Genomic DNA, 18,540 nt, shown 5'->3' on the forward strand with positions numbered 1-18,540 from the left:
AATAAATATCAGCTTGAATATATTATCATAAGAAACGTTCAAATTTTTGGTAAAAATATTCTTTATAGTAGTAGTTTATACTCTCAGCTAATGTTAAATGTTAAATTTTAAAATATATTGTATAATGTTAACGTTTTTTGTATTTGAAACATACTATTTAATAGTACTATAATATCTAATAACTAATAAGACGTATATTAAATTATAAATAACAAATGAGGTACGTATAGATATTATATTATATGTATAATATGTATAATATACCTACTAAGCAGATAATATATTTTGTTTTACATAGGTTTATGTTTTTACGTAACACAAATAATTCTTAATATAAAATTGAATGGCAGTGAATTGCAAGCTGATGTACCTAAACATGATAAATTAAAATAAGGAAGTTTGAATTTCAAAGCCCGTCTTATTCATAATCATTAGCATACTTTGAACACCTATAAATAGATAAGACTATTTATCTGAAATAATTTTGTACACATAATTCATGTAATTTCATATGCGATTAATAGCTTTGAATTAATAACCTGAACTACATTCACCACTCTATAATTTTAATAAACGAATATAAATGTATAATTCATGTCAAATATGAAGGGTTCATTGAAAATATTTTCATCACAGTAAAATAAAAATACTAAAATAATCTTATATTATGTTATATTATAATTATAAATGATAAAAACATACTAAAAATTAAAATCGTAAAACTTGGTGGTTCTAGCTTTCATGATTGATGATAAAGAAGCCAAAAGGTTTAATAGGTTGCTCTAAAAGACACGATGTGTACCTTCAAAATGTATCGATCATATCTTACACTTAACATGCCGTTACAAATAACTTTGAATAATACACAACAAAGTAAACCTTTAATAAAGTTGAAATCAGAAAGTTGTTAAGCCTTTTCTAATATAAATATTTATATTATATTCACTATACATATTATATTTGGGGAACTCAAGTTTTTTTCGTGTATTCCGATGGCTTGATAATTAAGAGACATTTCCTAATATAATATGTAGCTAGTACTATTAATGAGCAAATGACGCAGTTTTACGGATAACAAATTAAGAATAAAATCACTCTATTGATCTATAGTCTTATTTTATTAGTTCAAACCATATGAAAGAAGTTACACGAGATAGGCGCAAAATTGGTCGCAAGAGGTTATCTCGCGGGTACCCGATGGCCAAGACTAAACTTCTGAAATTTTGCCCATTTTGTAACATATAAATTATAGTCAAACATGTTTTCGACTTTTCGTCAACTGTACAAATTTTAAAAAAGGCCAGAAAAAAAATTGTCCTTACCAGCAACTCTATATATAGCAAATAGATACTTTTTAAATGTAAATAAACTTATTCCATATTATAGAAAAAAAATTAAAATGTGTAAATACATCCAATATATCCAAATTGTACATACTTATTGTATTATAATTATAATTACATTTTATTTTATTTTTAGTTATATACATTTCAACCACTTTTGTGTAGAAAAGATGCAATTAACTATAAACAAACGTGAAATAATATACACACAAATTGATAAAGTACAATGCAAAGAAAAAATTGCTAAATAGTAAATATTATGCATTATTATATTGACAGAAAAATAAATCTGTAGGGTGTTTAATGAAATATTTGGGAAACCCTCTTGGTCTTTTTTTTTGCTATTATTAAAGAATTTAAGTATATATTCCTAGACACTTAATCATATTTAATATTTACTATCTTAATGTATTTTTCATTTTTGTAAATAAAGTAAAAAAAAATCCGTTAAAAAGTTACTGATTGCCTGTTATTACGCCACTGAAACTCCGCCATGTCGTAGCTAGTGCGATTTCTGTTCGATTCTTATTCTATCGTGCTGTTCTGTATGCGAGCCGCACCGGTGCACCAGCAAGTCACGGGCAAGTTACTCATTTCTGTACAGTTGTAAATTTGTAATATAAAAATAAGACATTTTTAGAATAAAATGCCAAAATTAATATATTATAATATTACTATTGAATACCGGAATAGTCTAGTATATTCCACGTAATCAGGCTATCAGGCATTTTTATTTATTTTGAAAAACAACAATCGTATTTTTAGGCTAAGCACGAGCTGACTGCAACCTTATTTGTATTACATAATATTATGACATATTGAAATCTAAACGTTGAATCTAAATCTTAATCAATTTTGGAACTTGTCATGTGCATAGTGCGTTAATTGTGCAATCTTGCATTAAATTTCGCTATGCATAAAAATTGTTGTATAATTTGGATCTTCGGTGCTAAACTGTGAATATAATTTTAAATGAAAAAAAATACACACCCCCACTTTAATTCATGCCATTCAATGGCTCATTCCCTCTCTTAAATACGCCACTGCGGCAAGAACGTTATTTCAAACAAAAATGTGGGTTATAGGAAAAATTATAAGCCCTGTTATTGGTCGAGTCAAATTATAACTTTATTGTTTTCTAAATAATATGCACTTCCGTTATTTGTTGTCAATATGGATGTATGTCCCTCGAAGATTTCCTCATTTACGAGCTGACGACTAACACATTAATTGTATTGTATATGTAGGTATTCATATTGGGTTTATAAATGTATAATTAGTAAATTCTCGTGAGATGTTTTATCAGTTATCACAAACCTTACAAAGTAGCTATGCCATAATAATAAATTGTTTTTTTTCCTATATTTAAAAAAATGAACCGTTAAAAAATTAAGGACATTTTGTCATCAATGAATTATCGTGCATAAGTAATGTTACATTTTTAAAATGTATGATGTGTAGGTACATATTTTTTGATATAATATAAATGTTGTGGATAAACAGAGTGGGTGAACTAAACTTGTGCAGACGTATTTATGATTGTTCAATATTTGATGATTGATGGATGGTAGCAAAATCGTATTCATGAGATACATACCTATCAATGAAAACTTCATAATTATATGGTATTAATCTCCCTTTACTAATTACTTAATAAATAAATCGAAAATTAATGGATATAAGAATTTGGAATATAATGTATAACTAAAAATACACATTTTATAGTTACCAAACAAATTATTATATAATGATTCTGCAATAGACGTTTTTTAACAATGCGTACAAAGTTTGGCACTTCACAGTTAAAAACTTCACATAAATTATTACGCCCTACCCTATTTCACATACCTACATCATTTTTAAACATGTTAATACATTTTGTTCTAGTCAACGAATATGCATATTTTTTAATAAATGTTGATGAATAATTTCAAAATATTAAATGTATGCATTTATTCTTTGTTGTGTAATTTCATTATTTGCATATAGTACAAGTTACAAAATGGTTTAAATATGCTTGATGTTTGACGTGTAATTTAAGTGTAATTTAATTATAATATATGGGTAAACAAAATAAAAATGTATTTTATTTTATTATGTTCATGAAACACAAATGTATTGTATTTGTCTATGTCATAAAATACCTACAAAAAGATTAATTTCTTTAAAAATCAATAAATCATCGGGACTCATAAAAACAAACATTTTTAATGAATAGTAAATTGTACCGATATTAGCTGATAATCTTATTAATAGATGAGATTTTGTTTTTTCTTCGTAAAATGCTTTTTGCTTAGTATGTATATTTAAACATTAAAAATTCATAAACATTAAATTTGAAGAGTTCATGAAAATTGTTTGTAATAATTCTATTAAAATGATGTAGTTTTATTTATTGTAATGTAGGTTTATCATAAATGATCTTTTAAAATCAAATATATATTATAATTATTAAGATCTTTAAATTTGAACCATAAATCAATTTATGGATGAATTCATGGATTTATTAATGTTGGAAGTACAATAACGCTCATAATTTAATTTATTCAATGTTAATTTAAACAATTAGCCAAATATTATTGGCATATTGAACTTACTGAATTTATCAATTAATATATCACTGATGATAAATATTTGGATTGTCTTACACTGTTCAACGTTTAATTTTTGAATTAAATAAATAATAATTGTTGATACATAAGTGCACATAATTTTAAATATAGATTAATTTCAGTATGCATATTCAAATATTTGAATTTAACACTCACATACAAAATAATTTTAATTAATATAATCATTATACAATAGCTATATGGACGGAAATATATCACGAATTCATGAACGCTTACTTTGGACGGTTGAATCGCTTCGGAGTTATGGTTGATTTTTTAACATCGTGGTGAATGATTCAATTGAAATCGCACAATTTAAAACACGGGAAAAATCGAAACGTCAAAATATGCAACAACGGTCGCATCGGAAAAACGTATTTACGGCAAATGAAGTCGGCCGGGGGAAAACACCTCCGAATACTTCCGAACACGCCACTCGACTGACGTGGAAAACCACGAGGAAATCTCGCTCATACCCGAACGTTAGGGACTGTAATAATATTCTGGGGCGGCAGCGCGTATAGTGTCACAAACGAAACCAAACAGTATTCAATGTAATTGAATTATTGTTGTGGCGAAAGGTTTGCTTGATTCTGTTCAAATTGATATCTGTAATATTCGAAATAAGATCATTACATCATTTTTTGATTTATCAATTTATTATTACTCTTCCGGTAAATACTTACCAAATCTAGCCAATAGGCACTTACGTAATAATGTGTCATAATAGTTCATAAATAATAATTTTAATCGGTCGTATATATAAACCATAATTTTAACATTGTAATAAATAATAATATAACTGTGTGATATACTGATATCCAATGCAATTTTTAAATTGTAAATAATTAATTTACAATGGAATTTGGTTGGCCTTACAAAAAAAACAAATTACACCAATCACAATAAATTATTCATACAAATTTGTTTTATCCAACTTAAAATTCAACTACTTACAAATATTTTTAGTATCTACATAATATTATAACCAAAATAAACAAATAATTATACTCTCTATATTTTGATATTTACATATATTTGTGAAACAAAGAAGTCAATAATATGATATTGTACTTGTACAAATACACATGTACGTGTGTATTATTAAAATGTTATAGTACAATACGTGTCTCTGTCTTGATATACACTTGTTATATTGTATTGTTATCACATTATTTAGTTATTAAATAAATTATTGATTGTATTATGATTACAGAATTATTACTCTTACACAATAATTTTAATACAACAATACCTGCTATGACTATATAATATTATGATAGGTACACCGAACACTTCATATTATTGTTTAGAATATCGGCGTAATGGTTGGTTAGTATAAGCAATTGATGAATATTAAATTATATTTATGTACCTGTTCATAAATATACCAATACTTCATTATTTCCATACATAATGCGTTCAATAGTCAGAGTATTTATTATTAGTTATTACAATATTCATTTTGAAACAATATGACAAATAACATTCATACATTCAACTTTATGCAGAATATGACTAATCTTATTTTAATTTAATTTTAAATCAGATACTACTGTATGAAACAAATTGTAAAACAATATACCTCGAATTTCAAATTATTTAACATAAATGTGTAATGTATTAAATACATATATTTGAATAAATTCTTTATTTTATAAGGTAAATTTCAATAGATGGCGAAAAATCTTGTTATTATATTAATATATTATATTATACACAATAGGTAAATACTTCCTTTTAAAAATATAATACAAAAAACGTTATAGTCATCGTAATAATATGATTATTGAGATTTGAGAGTGTTACGAGTAAAATGCAACGTCATTGCTTTAATGTCACTTACTTTGAGTATAAAGGATCCTTAACCACATGCTATGTGAATGTGTTACATTAATTGATTAAAAACTTCTAAGTTTTTTCTATAAGAGGATGCTTGTGTTCTGTTATCTAAAAAAACCAATTTAATTTATAATAATAAAACTACAGTTATAAATTATAATATTACTACTGAATTTCACTGAATCAATATACATATACAGCAATGTGCAAAGAATTTTAATTGTGTCAATATGGTAAATAATATTTTTTAAATTACATCTAAATCCTTCATCAACAATGTTTATTGAAACCTACAAATATGTCCACTTATTTTTTGATTTTGGTGTGAGATAAATTCAAATAATATTTGATTGCCCAGCTAATTTAAATAACATTCAATGAGAATAATTTTGTATTCTATCTTTATAGTTTTTTAAATTACTTTATCGACACTTTTAAGACTACCCTACACGGCTACACGGCTACACCCTACAGTTGTTATATTGCCAGAAAGTGAACGTTTTGTCACGTAACGTAACTTTTCTTAATTTACCAACCTATCAAAATTGAGTGGTTTAATGTTTATTTTTCATGTAGCTTATTCAAATTATTTTAAATTTGTTAGTATTTAAATAAATCTCTTATATCAAGCGTTACTCGAAGTTAGAAATATTTAATATAGTAGTGAGTTTAACTTTATCACTTACTATAATTTTGTAATAAATAAATCAATTTTATAAATTTATTATTATTTTTATGAAGCCACGAAAAATTAAAATCTCACTCTTTTTAACTATAGAATCATTATACGCATAACACTTTTATATAACATAAAATACTTATTTTAGTCAAAATACGTAATATTTACTTATAATTTATTTATACTTTTAATTTATTATGTTGATTAGTGTTAATCAAATTACTTAAATTTAGGAGGTCATGTATATCTGTGTTAGCATAATATAGGGTAAAATTTACCAAAATCTTTAAATTTTTATTAAAAAAATGATTTAAAAATATTTAATATGTTGTTTTTTTAGTATTATTAATAGTCACCTATTAACTATTAAATCAGTATACAGGTACAATAATGTTTTTCAACGTAATATTACAATTTTTTTCCTCGCTATAATAAGGTTACTTGTTAAGTGTGCCGTGTGTATAAAAAAGAAACGTGTAAATAAATGTATATTTTTTTAGTCTAATATAAATGAACTAACAGGAGATAAGTATATTGATGCAAATATGCAGATATTTGGTTACATTTTTTTTTTTGAAGGGGCTTGACATTTTTACCTTTACAAATGTATAGTATGGAGAAATCCTCAGCAGCTTCCGGGAGACTTGATAACGTTCTGAGGGGGCTAAAGCCTCCAATCCTTTCTCGCTCAACCCCCCCCCCCCCCCCAATGTCTGTCTATGCTGATGCAGCTAATATATTTTAGGTTCCTGATATTATGTTATGTAATGTGAAAGCAAAGAAACAAAAATAAAAAAAGATTCCTTAGATGTATCTTGGAAAGTAGGATACATTATTATTATAATATATACATTTTTTGTTTTAACTCTTTCAAGTACGCATAGTGTGTAATGTGTTATAAGCTAAATTAGGTATCTCACCAAGTTGTTTTACTCCGATCTACTATAGTATAGATGAGTATAATACTTAGGATACGATCATAATATACAGTTCATAAAAACCTTTAAAAAAAAAATACGTTCATATGCCCTGTTATCTATTTAATCACATACATCATAAAGTTCCTCAGTAATGGACGATAAAAAAAACATTTTCCAACTACCTAATAATATATTATAAGTTTTCCATTTAATGATGCAATTTTTCTACAATATACGGATAGGGGATATAATATAGTCGCTTATTTTTAATGTATTAAACCCTTATTTTTATTTTTTGGTCACATTAATACATTAGTGATGTATAATTACTTCACACATATCGCAAGAAACAACGTATATGACATAACAATACACCTTTTTTTGATCACAAATTATCGTTAGACAGATTTTTAATTTCTTATATAATTTCTAACATTTAATTGACCACTATTGTTTTTTTTTTTTTTTTGGTTTAAAAAACGTGTACATTTAGATTGACATACTTAACAATTTATACTATAAAATTATAGGTACTTTATAATGAATGTATTAATAATTCTGACATAATATGTATACACTATATAATAGTTGTTTAAGCGTTGGTTCAGTCAATTAATTACATAGGTACCAACAAGGATATTCCATATAACAGTGATTATATTTGACACTGACATATAATATATAAAGAACCCCAGTATCAAATTTCTTCGATTCCAGCGAACTCGACAAAATATATACTATCGTGTTATTTTTTCATTAATTCTATGAATAATAATTATCAAATTTTAGTTATAGTTTTTATGAGACAAAGCAAACAGGATAATATTCAAGTATAATATTATAGGTATGCATAGTGGAGAATTTATTTTATTTGTTATAACGTCTTGCTTACTGCTGTTCTGAATCTTAAACACGCACACAAAACCAAACCCTAGTGTCAGGTTTTCCGTCAAAAAACACTAGTTGTCATTCTCAATATTTGTTTTTATAATAAAATTACTTAAAATCCACTGGTCGGCATCATGTATAGGCAATTTCGGTACGTCAACGAATAGGTGTCTTTCGCACGGTATCTCACGCTGTCACGATTAATCGAATTTTATATGGGAATATTTTTATTTTGACGACAATACTTTCTAATGTGCTTACTTCTGTGTGGATATATATATTTTGAATAGCTCGATCACGGGAAAATGTATTGTTGTATTACGATTATAATCCAATTGTTATGTATTTTTTTTTCATGTTTGTTTAGTTATGATAAATTATATTGGCTATTTGGTATTATGATAAATATATTGGCTCACCGTAAAATATTTTTACTTTTTTATAAGAGCCACTCTGAGTAACGAATCTATTATATTGATGTTATAATTATGTTTTTCAAAAATCAAAAGTGGTGGTCAATAACTGTATTCTTATAACAGAAAAATTAAAAAAATAATAATATTATTTTAATCAAGAAAAATAATATTCGTATCTAAACCTCTTAGTCATAACCGATAATGTATGAGCCTTTTTAGACAAATTCTTATTGCTATAATCTTGACTTAAGATTATGTTTAAAGTCGTATAGTATGTGTTGTATCTGTTTCTGCCATTACATAAATTCTGTACTCGCAATTCGTAGACCTGCAGCAGTTCACTATTAATAATATAACAAAAGCTAATGTATCATAAATGAGGTAAAGCTTTATAGTATACAACGATATCATGGTAGTAAGGTACCTTTGAGTAAAAGCATCTAAATAATAAATAAATAATTTAACATTTATATAGGAACCCGTTTAACATATAAAAATATAATAAAATATGTATATGTTTAACCTAATTATTTAAATAGCAAATTTTATTGAAGGCACTAAGTACGTTTATAATACTATAATCGTTAGGTGATTTTACAAAACATAGCGATGATAAATATTTAAAAACGTTTTTGAAACTGTAAGCTGACAAACCTTTTTTGAAACCACCTAATACAATGAAATACACACTCGTTTCAAGTTTAATACCTTTTTAAGTCCCAATATAAATTCTTGTTGTTAAATGTATATATGACTGCATCATATAACTATCATAACAATATCCATAGGAAATATTATAATATCAAGTAGATAACTCGTATTCGGTATACTTACATAATATCGTAAAGAAATTAATTTTAATATTAAGATAATATTAGCTATGTATAAAAGTATACAAAATGTGTATGAATTGTATTTTAAACACTCCCGTCCTAACATCGAATATTTACTATATCTACGTACCGCTACTACACGGTGTTTAAATAGTATACACATAATATGTGCATGTAGTATTGATGAAAATTTAAATCATTTAAAATTCTCTCAAGACATAAGACGTGCACATTAAATGAATAAAAAAATTATCACCTAAACGCATGCACAATGTAGGTACGTTGTAAGTAGAATATAGGTAGGTATACTCCAGCTAATCATTTGAGTTCGTTTCGATATATTATATTATACAATACATCTCACCTGTTTATTAATATCATATTTCCACAGGTGTATTATTTCCTCAACTTGTTTCATTTATTCACTCAGCTACGTCTTCGAGTAGATGAAATAATTGGCATCAGCTGTGACCCACGCCGCGTACCTACTCTATTTGATCACCCTTCCTACTCACTTTGTAGAGATCTCTTTCTGTCTTAGAAATTCTCTCTCGATTGTCTCACTCGCAATATCCAACTTCCCCACATCAGCATCCGACGTGTACACAATAATTTCCATTATTAATGACGCCCCGGGCTTCCTTACTTACAATTCTGTATCATTATTAATTTGTTTTTAATTATATTTAATAATCAATTTGTTATAAAATGTACTTACATTAAATAAATACTGTAATGAAAAAAAAAATTATATCAAATTTCCAATTCATTTTATTTATCAATTTCGCTGCATTTTTAAAAAAAAACTATAAACTATAAACATAATAACTATCAACATAAATATATGGGTAAATCAAAAAAAAAAATTACATATATCAGCGGTTTTTAAACTGTGGTCCGCGGCCCTCTGGGGGTCCGAAATACTCATGTCGGGGATCCGCGGTCACCTTAACACATAACATACGTCAATAAGTGACATAAATGCATTATTACAATAATGTTGGATTATTATTTTTTTTTTTCGTATATAATATTAACACCAAATAATATCGTCAATTTTCTATTGTTTAATACCTTTAATTTTTCGCTCCACTTATTTTAAGCTAATAGCCATAATGTCATAAATAATATAACATTTGTCATATTCACACGCTACATGTGTAGTATATTGGAACTTACTAGACACCTCGTCGTCGTCATGCAAAAACTGACCAAGTGTATTTTTATAGTTTTAGGTTATATCAATTTTACTTTTAGATATGCTATGAAAAATTCAATTTTTATCCATTTTTTTCAAAATTGATATCATATAAACTGTAATAATGTGTATAATTAATATGTTCAATAATTTTTTTTCAATTTCTTTTGTTTTAAGCTTAAATTGAAAAAATTTGAAATTTAATATGGGTAAAAAATGACTAAGTGGCATTTTAAGCACTTGGTCATTTTTTCCATTTATATTTTAATTTAAATTATAATGTAATATAAAATGCACAATGTACATCAGCATGTTATTATTATTAACAATGGTATAAACATACAGTATTGGAACTTGGAAGGTAACATGTGTTATTACCTAATACTGTTTTTAGGTATTATTATTTAAATAACATTAATAACTATTTTAATCCTATTGAAACTGTATATTACTAAAACCAAATCTTAGTTTTAACAGTAAATATTATTCATTATAAATATAACAAAAAATAAAAATAAAAAGATAACTTTGTTTTACAATAAAATAACAAAAAAATAACTGTCAACCTTGTTTACAAAAAAAAAAAAATTGAATAATAATGTAATATAAAATGCACAATGTACATCAGCATGTTATTATTATTAACAATGGTCTAAACATACAGTATTGGAACTTGGAAGGTAACATGTGTTATTTCCAAATTCTGTTATTAGGTATTATTATATAAATAACATTAATAACTATTTTAATCCTATTGAAACTGTATAATTACTAAAACCAAATCTTAGTTTTAACAGTAAATAATATTATTCATTATAAATAATATAACAAAAAATAAAAATAAAAATAAAAAGATAACTTTGTTTTACAATAAAATAACAAAAAAATAAAAAATAACTTTCGACCTTGTTTACAAATAAAAAAAAAATAGTTAATTCATAATAACTAAAATATGGTATGCTATTCAGAATTTGATTCAGAATCTGAAATTTGTATTGTATCTTTCTTCTTTGAGCTGAATGGAATATTTTGATACCAATTATGGAAGTCTTTTGGTATTGCTTCAGACTTACACAACTTCATGAGATCTTTTTTTTTGTTTTCTGATATTTTTAATTGTTTGTCGTACAACATTTTTAAATTTTCAGGAAGTTTAGAAGGCCTACCTTTTCCACCCACGTGTATACTTCTATATTCATTGTCTGAGTAATTGTATTTGAACTGTATTATCCCTTTTTTATTTTTTTCATATTTCATAACTTTAATTTTTAACCAAGAAACTTGATCACCATAGTTATCAATAGTTCTATTTTTTATTAAAATACTTGCTAGACTTTTTAGATCATAAATATCTGTATATAATAATTCATGAACAGAGTACCCAGAACATTTTTTATTGTTTCTTTGAGAACGAGCTAGGCGACAGATATTCAACCAATCGTGCATGGTATAGACTGGTACGTTTTTTTTAGCTGACTCAATAGCACTGTGCATGCTATCTACCTCCATATATGAGTGACCACTCTCCATAAAATTGTGATGGAGTACTTCAATGTTTGTATGAATTACAACAAATAAAAATAATGCAGCAACATATTGATTTCTGTTTTGCCCACTACATGTATCAGAATACAGGGAAATCTCTTTAATACGTTCAGGGAGTTGATATATCCACTTTAATAATGCTGATCCAATCTCAGAGCTTCCTTTTTGACCATCCTTTCGGTCCATAAAAAGCAAAATGCATTATTTGGTGCAGCAGCCTCGTATAATGTTAAATTATATACACAAAGTTTCCTACTGTAGTACATGGCTGATACTTCAGAACTTGGAATTTGGAGGACACTTTGAAGGTCGAATGTAGCACTACAAAAAGATTGGTCACTTGTAGCTCGTTCTTTATCTAATTTTTTTGCAGCAAAAGATTCATCACGTCTCCGGATGTGATTTTCATAATTTATAACCATGTCTTTGGATTGAGGTTTTGCAGATTTGTTATACTTTTCACAAGTTAAACATTGATCTTTCTTTGGTTTGAAGAATGATAAATTATGATTTTCACAAAATATTTTTTTATACAATGATAAACTTACTTGTTTTTGACCTGTTTCATTACATTCTTTCACATACAGCTCATACATCTTTGATATAGATAAATTTGGATCTAAATATTGACGTTTAGATGTAGATCTACAGTAGTGGGATTCAACTGTAGGAAATTTTTCTATGTGTGAATTAATATTAGCTATAATTTCATCAGAAGATTTATTCACCGATGGTGCTTTGCCTCTTTTATCATGGTCCATGAATAATCCAGTGTCTGTGCCTAATCCTTCAAATGCTTTATCTACAGGCCCATGGCTAATACATAATGTTTTCAAGAAAAATTGTTTACAAACTTGAATATTATGTTCTGTATTATTATTAAAACTATATACTTTTGAGTTTTCCTTAGCTTTTCTAATATTTGTTATTGGGACATGGCGTTTGACAGATTTTATATTTACATTGGCTAAAATAAAATCTTTTTGGCGGTTATAATCTAAAACCCAAAATTTATTACAAACTTCATTTCTATAACTTTCATCAAAATTAATAGAGCATTTAAATTTACAGTGGGAACAATCAATAGCCTTAGGTTTTTTAAGTTTTTTTTTTTCTTTAGAAATAACATTTTTTTTCCATTTACTTGCATCACCCCTTACTCTTCTAACCAATTTTTTACTTTGACTATTCACGGTTTCATCTAATGCTTCAAGTAATGTGTCTTTACTTTGATTGCAAATTTCATCAATAATATAATTTATCACTGATTTAATTATATTCTGTTCTCCTGTTTTCTTATTTTCTGTATTTTCTGTAACGTTTATCACACCAAAAATATTTTCATCATTGCAGGTCCCTATCACACCATCACTATCAGAGTCAATTGCATTATTTTTATTATTATAGGGTTGCCATTCATCACCACTATCATCACATTCATCACTACTATCTATAAAATGAATAATATTAATTATTTGAAAATAGTTTAACAAATATTATTAAAAATTACATACCTAATAATATCTTATTATTATGTACATTTTGATCAGTAGAATATTGTTTATTTAATTGAAATCTAGTATTATAATTTGAACCTGCTAACATGATAGTATAAAAACAAAAACAAATATTATTTAGCTGAAAATAAATTAATAAATAATGTTATAAAACATTTTCAACATTTTATATTTAAATATAAATAATATAATAGGTAGTTAGTATTTTTATCTTACGTGTATTACTGTTAATTAATGTATCAGTTTCTTTATTATTGTTTTCTGTAGGTCCTACAAACTCAATTTGAGGTAACTGAAAGTTAATAATATCCATATTGTATTATAGGCAACTGTTGAAATATACAATTAATATTAGTATTCAAATACCATGGAAACACACATGCGTGTACATTATTGTTTTCTAATAGATACTTAGGCAGTTACGATACAGCTGTGTAACACTTTTACTATCGCTTTCTATATTATATAAGGATACGGGATGACCACAATTGTGCATATTATATATAGAGCTTTTGATGTATGTAATACTCAATTACACGGACACCGTCATAAGGTGTGTACGTTCACAGATAACTGTCCAAGTTGTACATTATATATATATTATACTAGTTGCTAATAATACATATAATTATGTTAATACTAAAGTCATTAGTTCGTCAAGTTTTACTTTCAACAATAACAAAATCGGTACAATAATAGGTCATCGTAATTTTTATAAGACAATATATCTAGCGGTATTTAGTTATCAGGTCCTAACACGGGTGCTTTTCATGGGTTTTTTATTCAAAACCAGAGTATATATGCATGCTGGCTTTTGCTTTCAAAACTAAGTAAATTTTGTACGGGAGTAAGTTGTATGTTGCTTTCAAAACCAGGGAATATATGCGTATAATGGGTATTGCTTTCAAAACCAGGGAATGTATGCGTATAATAGGTTTTATTTTCAAAACCGGAGAATGTATGCGTGTTGTGGGGTTTGCATTCAAAACTGGAAAAATTTTGTACGGAATTAAGTTATGTGTTGCTAACATGGGTAATTTTGTGTGCGTGTTATGTGTTTTGCTTTCAAAACAGGGTAAATGTACAAGTGTGATGGGTTTTGCTTCCAAAACCAGAGTATGAATACATGCTGGGTTTTACTTTCAAAACTGGTAAAATGTATGGGTGTAATGGGTTTTGCTTTCAAAACCATGTAAATTTTCCGGATAAATGTTATGTGGGATTCAGTTATATGTTGCTAACATGGGTAATTTTGTGAGTTTGTTATGGGTTTTGCATTCAAAACCGGAGAATGTATGCGTGTTATGGGTTTTGCATTCAAAACCGGAGAACGTATGTGTGTTATGGGATTTGCTTTCAAAACCGGGTGAATGTATATGACTAATGGGTTTTGCATTCAAAGCCGGAGAACGTATGCGATTTATGTGTTATGCATTCAAAGCAGGAGATTATGGGCGACTAATGGATTTTGCATTCAAAACCGGAGAATGTATGGGGGTTATGGGTTTTGCTTTCAAAACCGAGTGAATGTATGAGAGTAATGGGTTTTGCTTTCAAAACCAGAGATTACATGCGTGTTATGGGTTTTGCTTTCAAAACCAGAGATTATATGAGTGTTTTGGGTTTTGCTTTCAAAACCGAAGATTGTATGCGAGTAATGGGTTCGGCATTCAAAACCGGAGAACGTATGTGTGTTATAAATTTTGGTTTCAAAACTGAGAAGTTTTTGTATGGGATTAAGTGGTACGTTGGTAACATGGGTAATTTGTCTGTGTTTGTTATGGGTTTTGCTTTCAAAACCGGTTGAATTATGCGTGTTACGGGTTTTGCTTTCAAAACCGGGTGAATATATGAGAGTTACGGGTTTTGCTTTCAAAACAGGAGATTATATGCGTGTTATGGGTTCTGCATTCAAAACCGGAGAACGTTTGTGTGTTATGAATTTTGGTTTCAAAACTGAAAAGTTTTTGTATGGGATTAAGTGGTACGTTGGTAACATGGGTAATTTGTCTGTGTTTGTTATGGGTTTTGCATTCAAAACCGGAGATTGTGGGCGACTAATGGATTTTGCATTCAAAACCAAAGAATGTATGGGGGTTAATGGTTTTGCTTTCAAAACCGGAGGTTGTGGACGACTAATGGAGTTTGCATTCAAAACCGGAAAATGTATGGGGGTTATGGGTTTTGCTTTCAAAACCGGAGGTTGTGGGCGACTAATGGATTTTGTATTCCAAACCGGAGAATGTATGGGGGTTATGGGTTTTGCTTTCAAAACCAGGGATTATATGCGTGGTACGGGTTTTGCTTTCAAAACCGGAGATTGTATGCGAGTAATGGGTTTTGCTTTCAAAACCGGAGACTGTATACGAGTAATGGGTTCTGCAATCAAAACCGGAGAACGTATGCGAGTTATGGGTTTTGCTTTCAAAACCGGAGACTGTATGCGAGTAATGGGTTTTGCTTTCAAAACCGGGTGAACGTATGCGTGTTACGAGTTTTGCTTTCAAAACCGGGTGAATATATGAGAGTAATAGGTTTTGCATTCAAAACCGGAGTACGTAAGCGTGTTATGGATTTTGCTTTCAAAACTGGGAAAATTTTGTACGGGATTAAGTTATGTGTTGCGAACAGAGGTAATTTTGTGTGTTTGTTATGGGTTCTGCATTCAAAACCGGAGAATTTATGCGTGTTATGGGTTTTGGTTTCAAAACCGGAGATTATATGCGTGGTACGGGTTCTGCATTCAAAACCGGAGAACGTATGGGGGATATGGGTTTTGCTTTCAAAATCGGAGAGTATATGCGTGCTATGGGTTTTGCTTTCAAAACCAGAGAATGTATGCGTGTTATGGGTTCTGCATTCAAAACCGGATAACGTATGTGTGTTATGAATTTTGGTTTCAAAACTGAAAAGTTTTTGTATGGGATTAAGTGGTACGTTGGTAACATGGGTAATTTGTCTGGAGATTGTGGGCGACTAATGGATTTTGCATTCAAAACCAAAGAATGTATGGGGGTTATGGGTTTTGCTTTCAAAACCAGGGATTATATGCGTGGTACGGGTTTTGCTTTCAAAACCGGAGATTGTATGGGAGTAATGGGTTCTGCATTAAAAACTGGAGAATTTATTCGTGTTATGGGTTTTTCTTTCAAAACCGGAGTTTGTATGCGAGTAATGGGTTCTGCATCCAAAACCGGAGAACGTATGCGTGTTATGGATTTTGCTTTCAAAACTGGGTAAATTTTGTACGGGATTAAGTGATGTGTTGCGAACAGAGGTAATTTTGTGTGTTTGTTATGGGTTCTGCATTCAAAACCGGAGAATGTATGCGTGTTATGGGTTTTAGTTTCAAAAATAGGAAAATTTTTGTACCCGATTAAGTTATATGTCGCTAACATGGGTAATTTTGTGTGCGTGTTAGGGGTTTTGCTTTCAAAATCGGGTGAATATATGAGAGTAATAGGTTTTGCATTTAAAACCGGGGAATGTATGCGGGTTATGGATTTTGCTTTCAAAACCGGAAAATGTATGCGGGTTGTGGGTTTTGCTTTCAAAACCGGGTGAATGTATGAGAGTTATGGGTTTTGCATTCAAAACCGGAGAACGTATGCGTGTTACGGGTTTTGCTTTCAAAACCGGGTGAATATATGGGAGTAGTGGGTTTTGCATTCAAAACCGGATAACGTATATGGGTTATGGGTTTTGCTTTCAAAACCGGGTGAATGTATGAGAGTAATGGGTCTTCTTTCAAAACCGGAGATTGTATGCGAGTAATGGGTTCTGCATTCAAAACCGGAGAACGTATGTGTGTTATGAATTTTGGTTTCAAAACTGAGAAGTTTTTGTATGGGATCAAGTGGTACGTTGGTAACATGGGTAATTTGTCTGTGTTTGCTATGGGTTTTGCTTTCAAAACCGGAGATTGTATGCGAGTAATGGGTTTTGCTTTCAAAACCGGAGACTGTATGCGAGTAATGGGTTTTGCTTTCAAAACCGGGTGAACGTATGCGTGTTACGAGTTTTGCATTCAAAACCGGGAGAATATATGGGAGTAGTGGGTTTTGCATTCAAAACCGGATAACGTATATGGGTTATGGGTTTTGCTTTCAAAACCGGAGATTGTATGCGAGTAATGGGTTTTGCTTTCAAAACCGGAGACTGTATGCTAGTAATGGGTTTTGCTTTCAAAACCGGGTGAACGTATGCGTGTTACGAGTTTTGCTTTCAAAACCGGGTGAATATATGAGAGTAATAGGTTTTGCATTCAAAACCGGAGTACGTAAGCGTGTTATGGATTTTGCTTTCAAAACTGTGAAAATTTTGTACGGGATTAAGTTATGTGTTGCGAACAGAGGTAATTTTGTGTGTTTGTTATGGGTTCTGCATTCAAAACCGGAGAATTTATGCGTGTTATGGGTTTTGGTTTCAAAACCGGAGATTATATGCGTGGTACGGGTTCTGCATTCAAAACCGGAGAACGTATGGGGGATATGGGTTTTGCTTTCAAAATCGGAGAGTATATGCGTGTTATGGGTTTTGCTTTCAAAACCAGAGAATGTATGCGTGTTATGGGTTCTGCATTCAAAACCGGATAACGTATGTGTGTTATGAATTTTGGTTTCAAAACTGAGAAGTTTTTGTATGGGATTAAGTGGTACGTTGGTAACATGGGTAATTTGTCTGTGTTTGTTATGGGTTTTGCATTCAAAACGGAGATTGTGGGCGACTAATGGATTTTGCATTCCAA

General features: G+C 29.0%; 1 protein-coding gene across 1 annotated transcript in view; it reads right to left on the reverse strand.

The window, feature by feature from the left end:
- The window catches only part of LOC132942648 (uncharacterized), a 227,546-nt gene extending 223,169 nt beyond the window's left edge, over nucleotides 1-4,377 (reverse strand). Inside the window, exon 1 of the mRNA XM_061011214.1 lies at nucleotides 4,193-4,377. Coding sequence (XP_060867197.1) covers nucleotide 4,193 — 1 coding nt within the window. The 5' untranslated portion in view covers nucleotides 4,194-4,377. The remainder of the gene's footprint in view (nucleotides 1-4,192) is intronic.
- Nucleotides 4,378-18,540: the final 14,163 nt, after the last annotated feature.

The sequence above is a fragment of the Metopolophium dirhodum genome, chromosome 4, assembly GCF_019925205.1.
Source record: "Metopolophium dirhodum isolate CAU chromosome 4, ASM1992520v1, whole genome shotgun sequence".
Lineage (NCBI taxonomy): Eukaryota > Metazoa > Arthropoda > Insecta > Hemiptera > Aphididae > Metopolophium > Metopolophium dirhodum.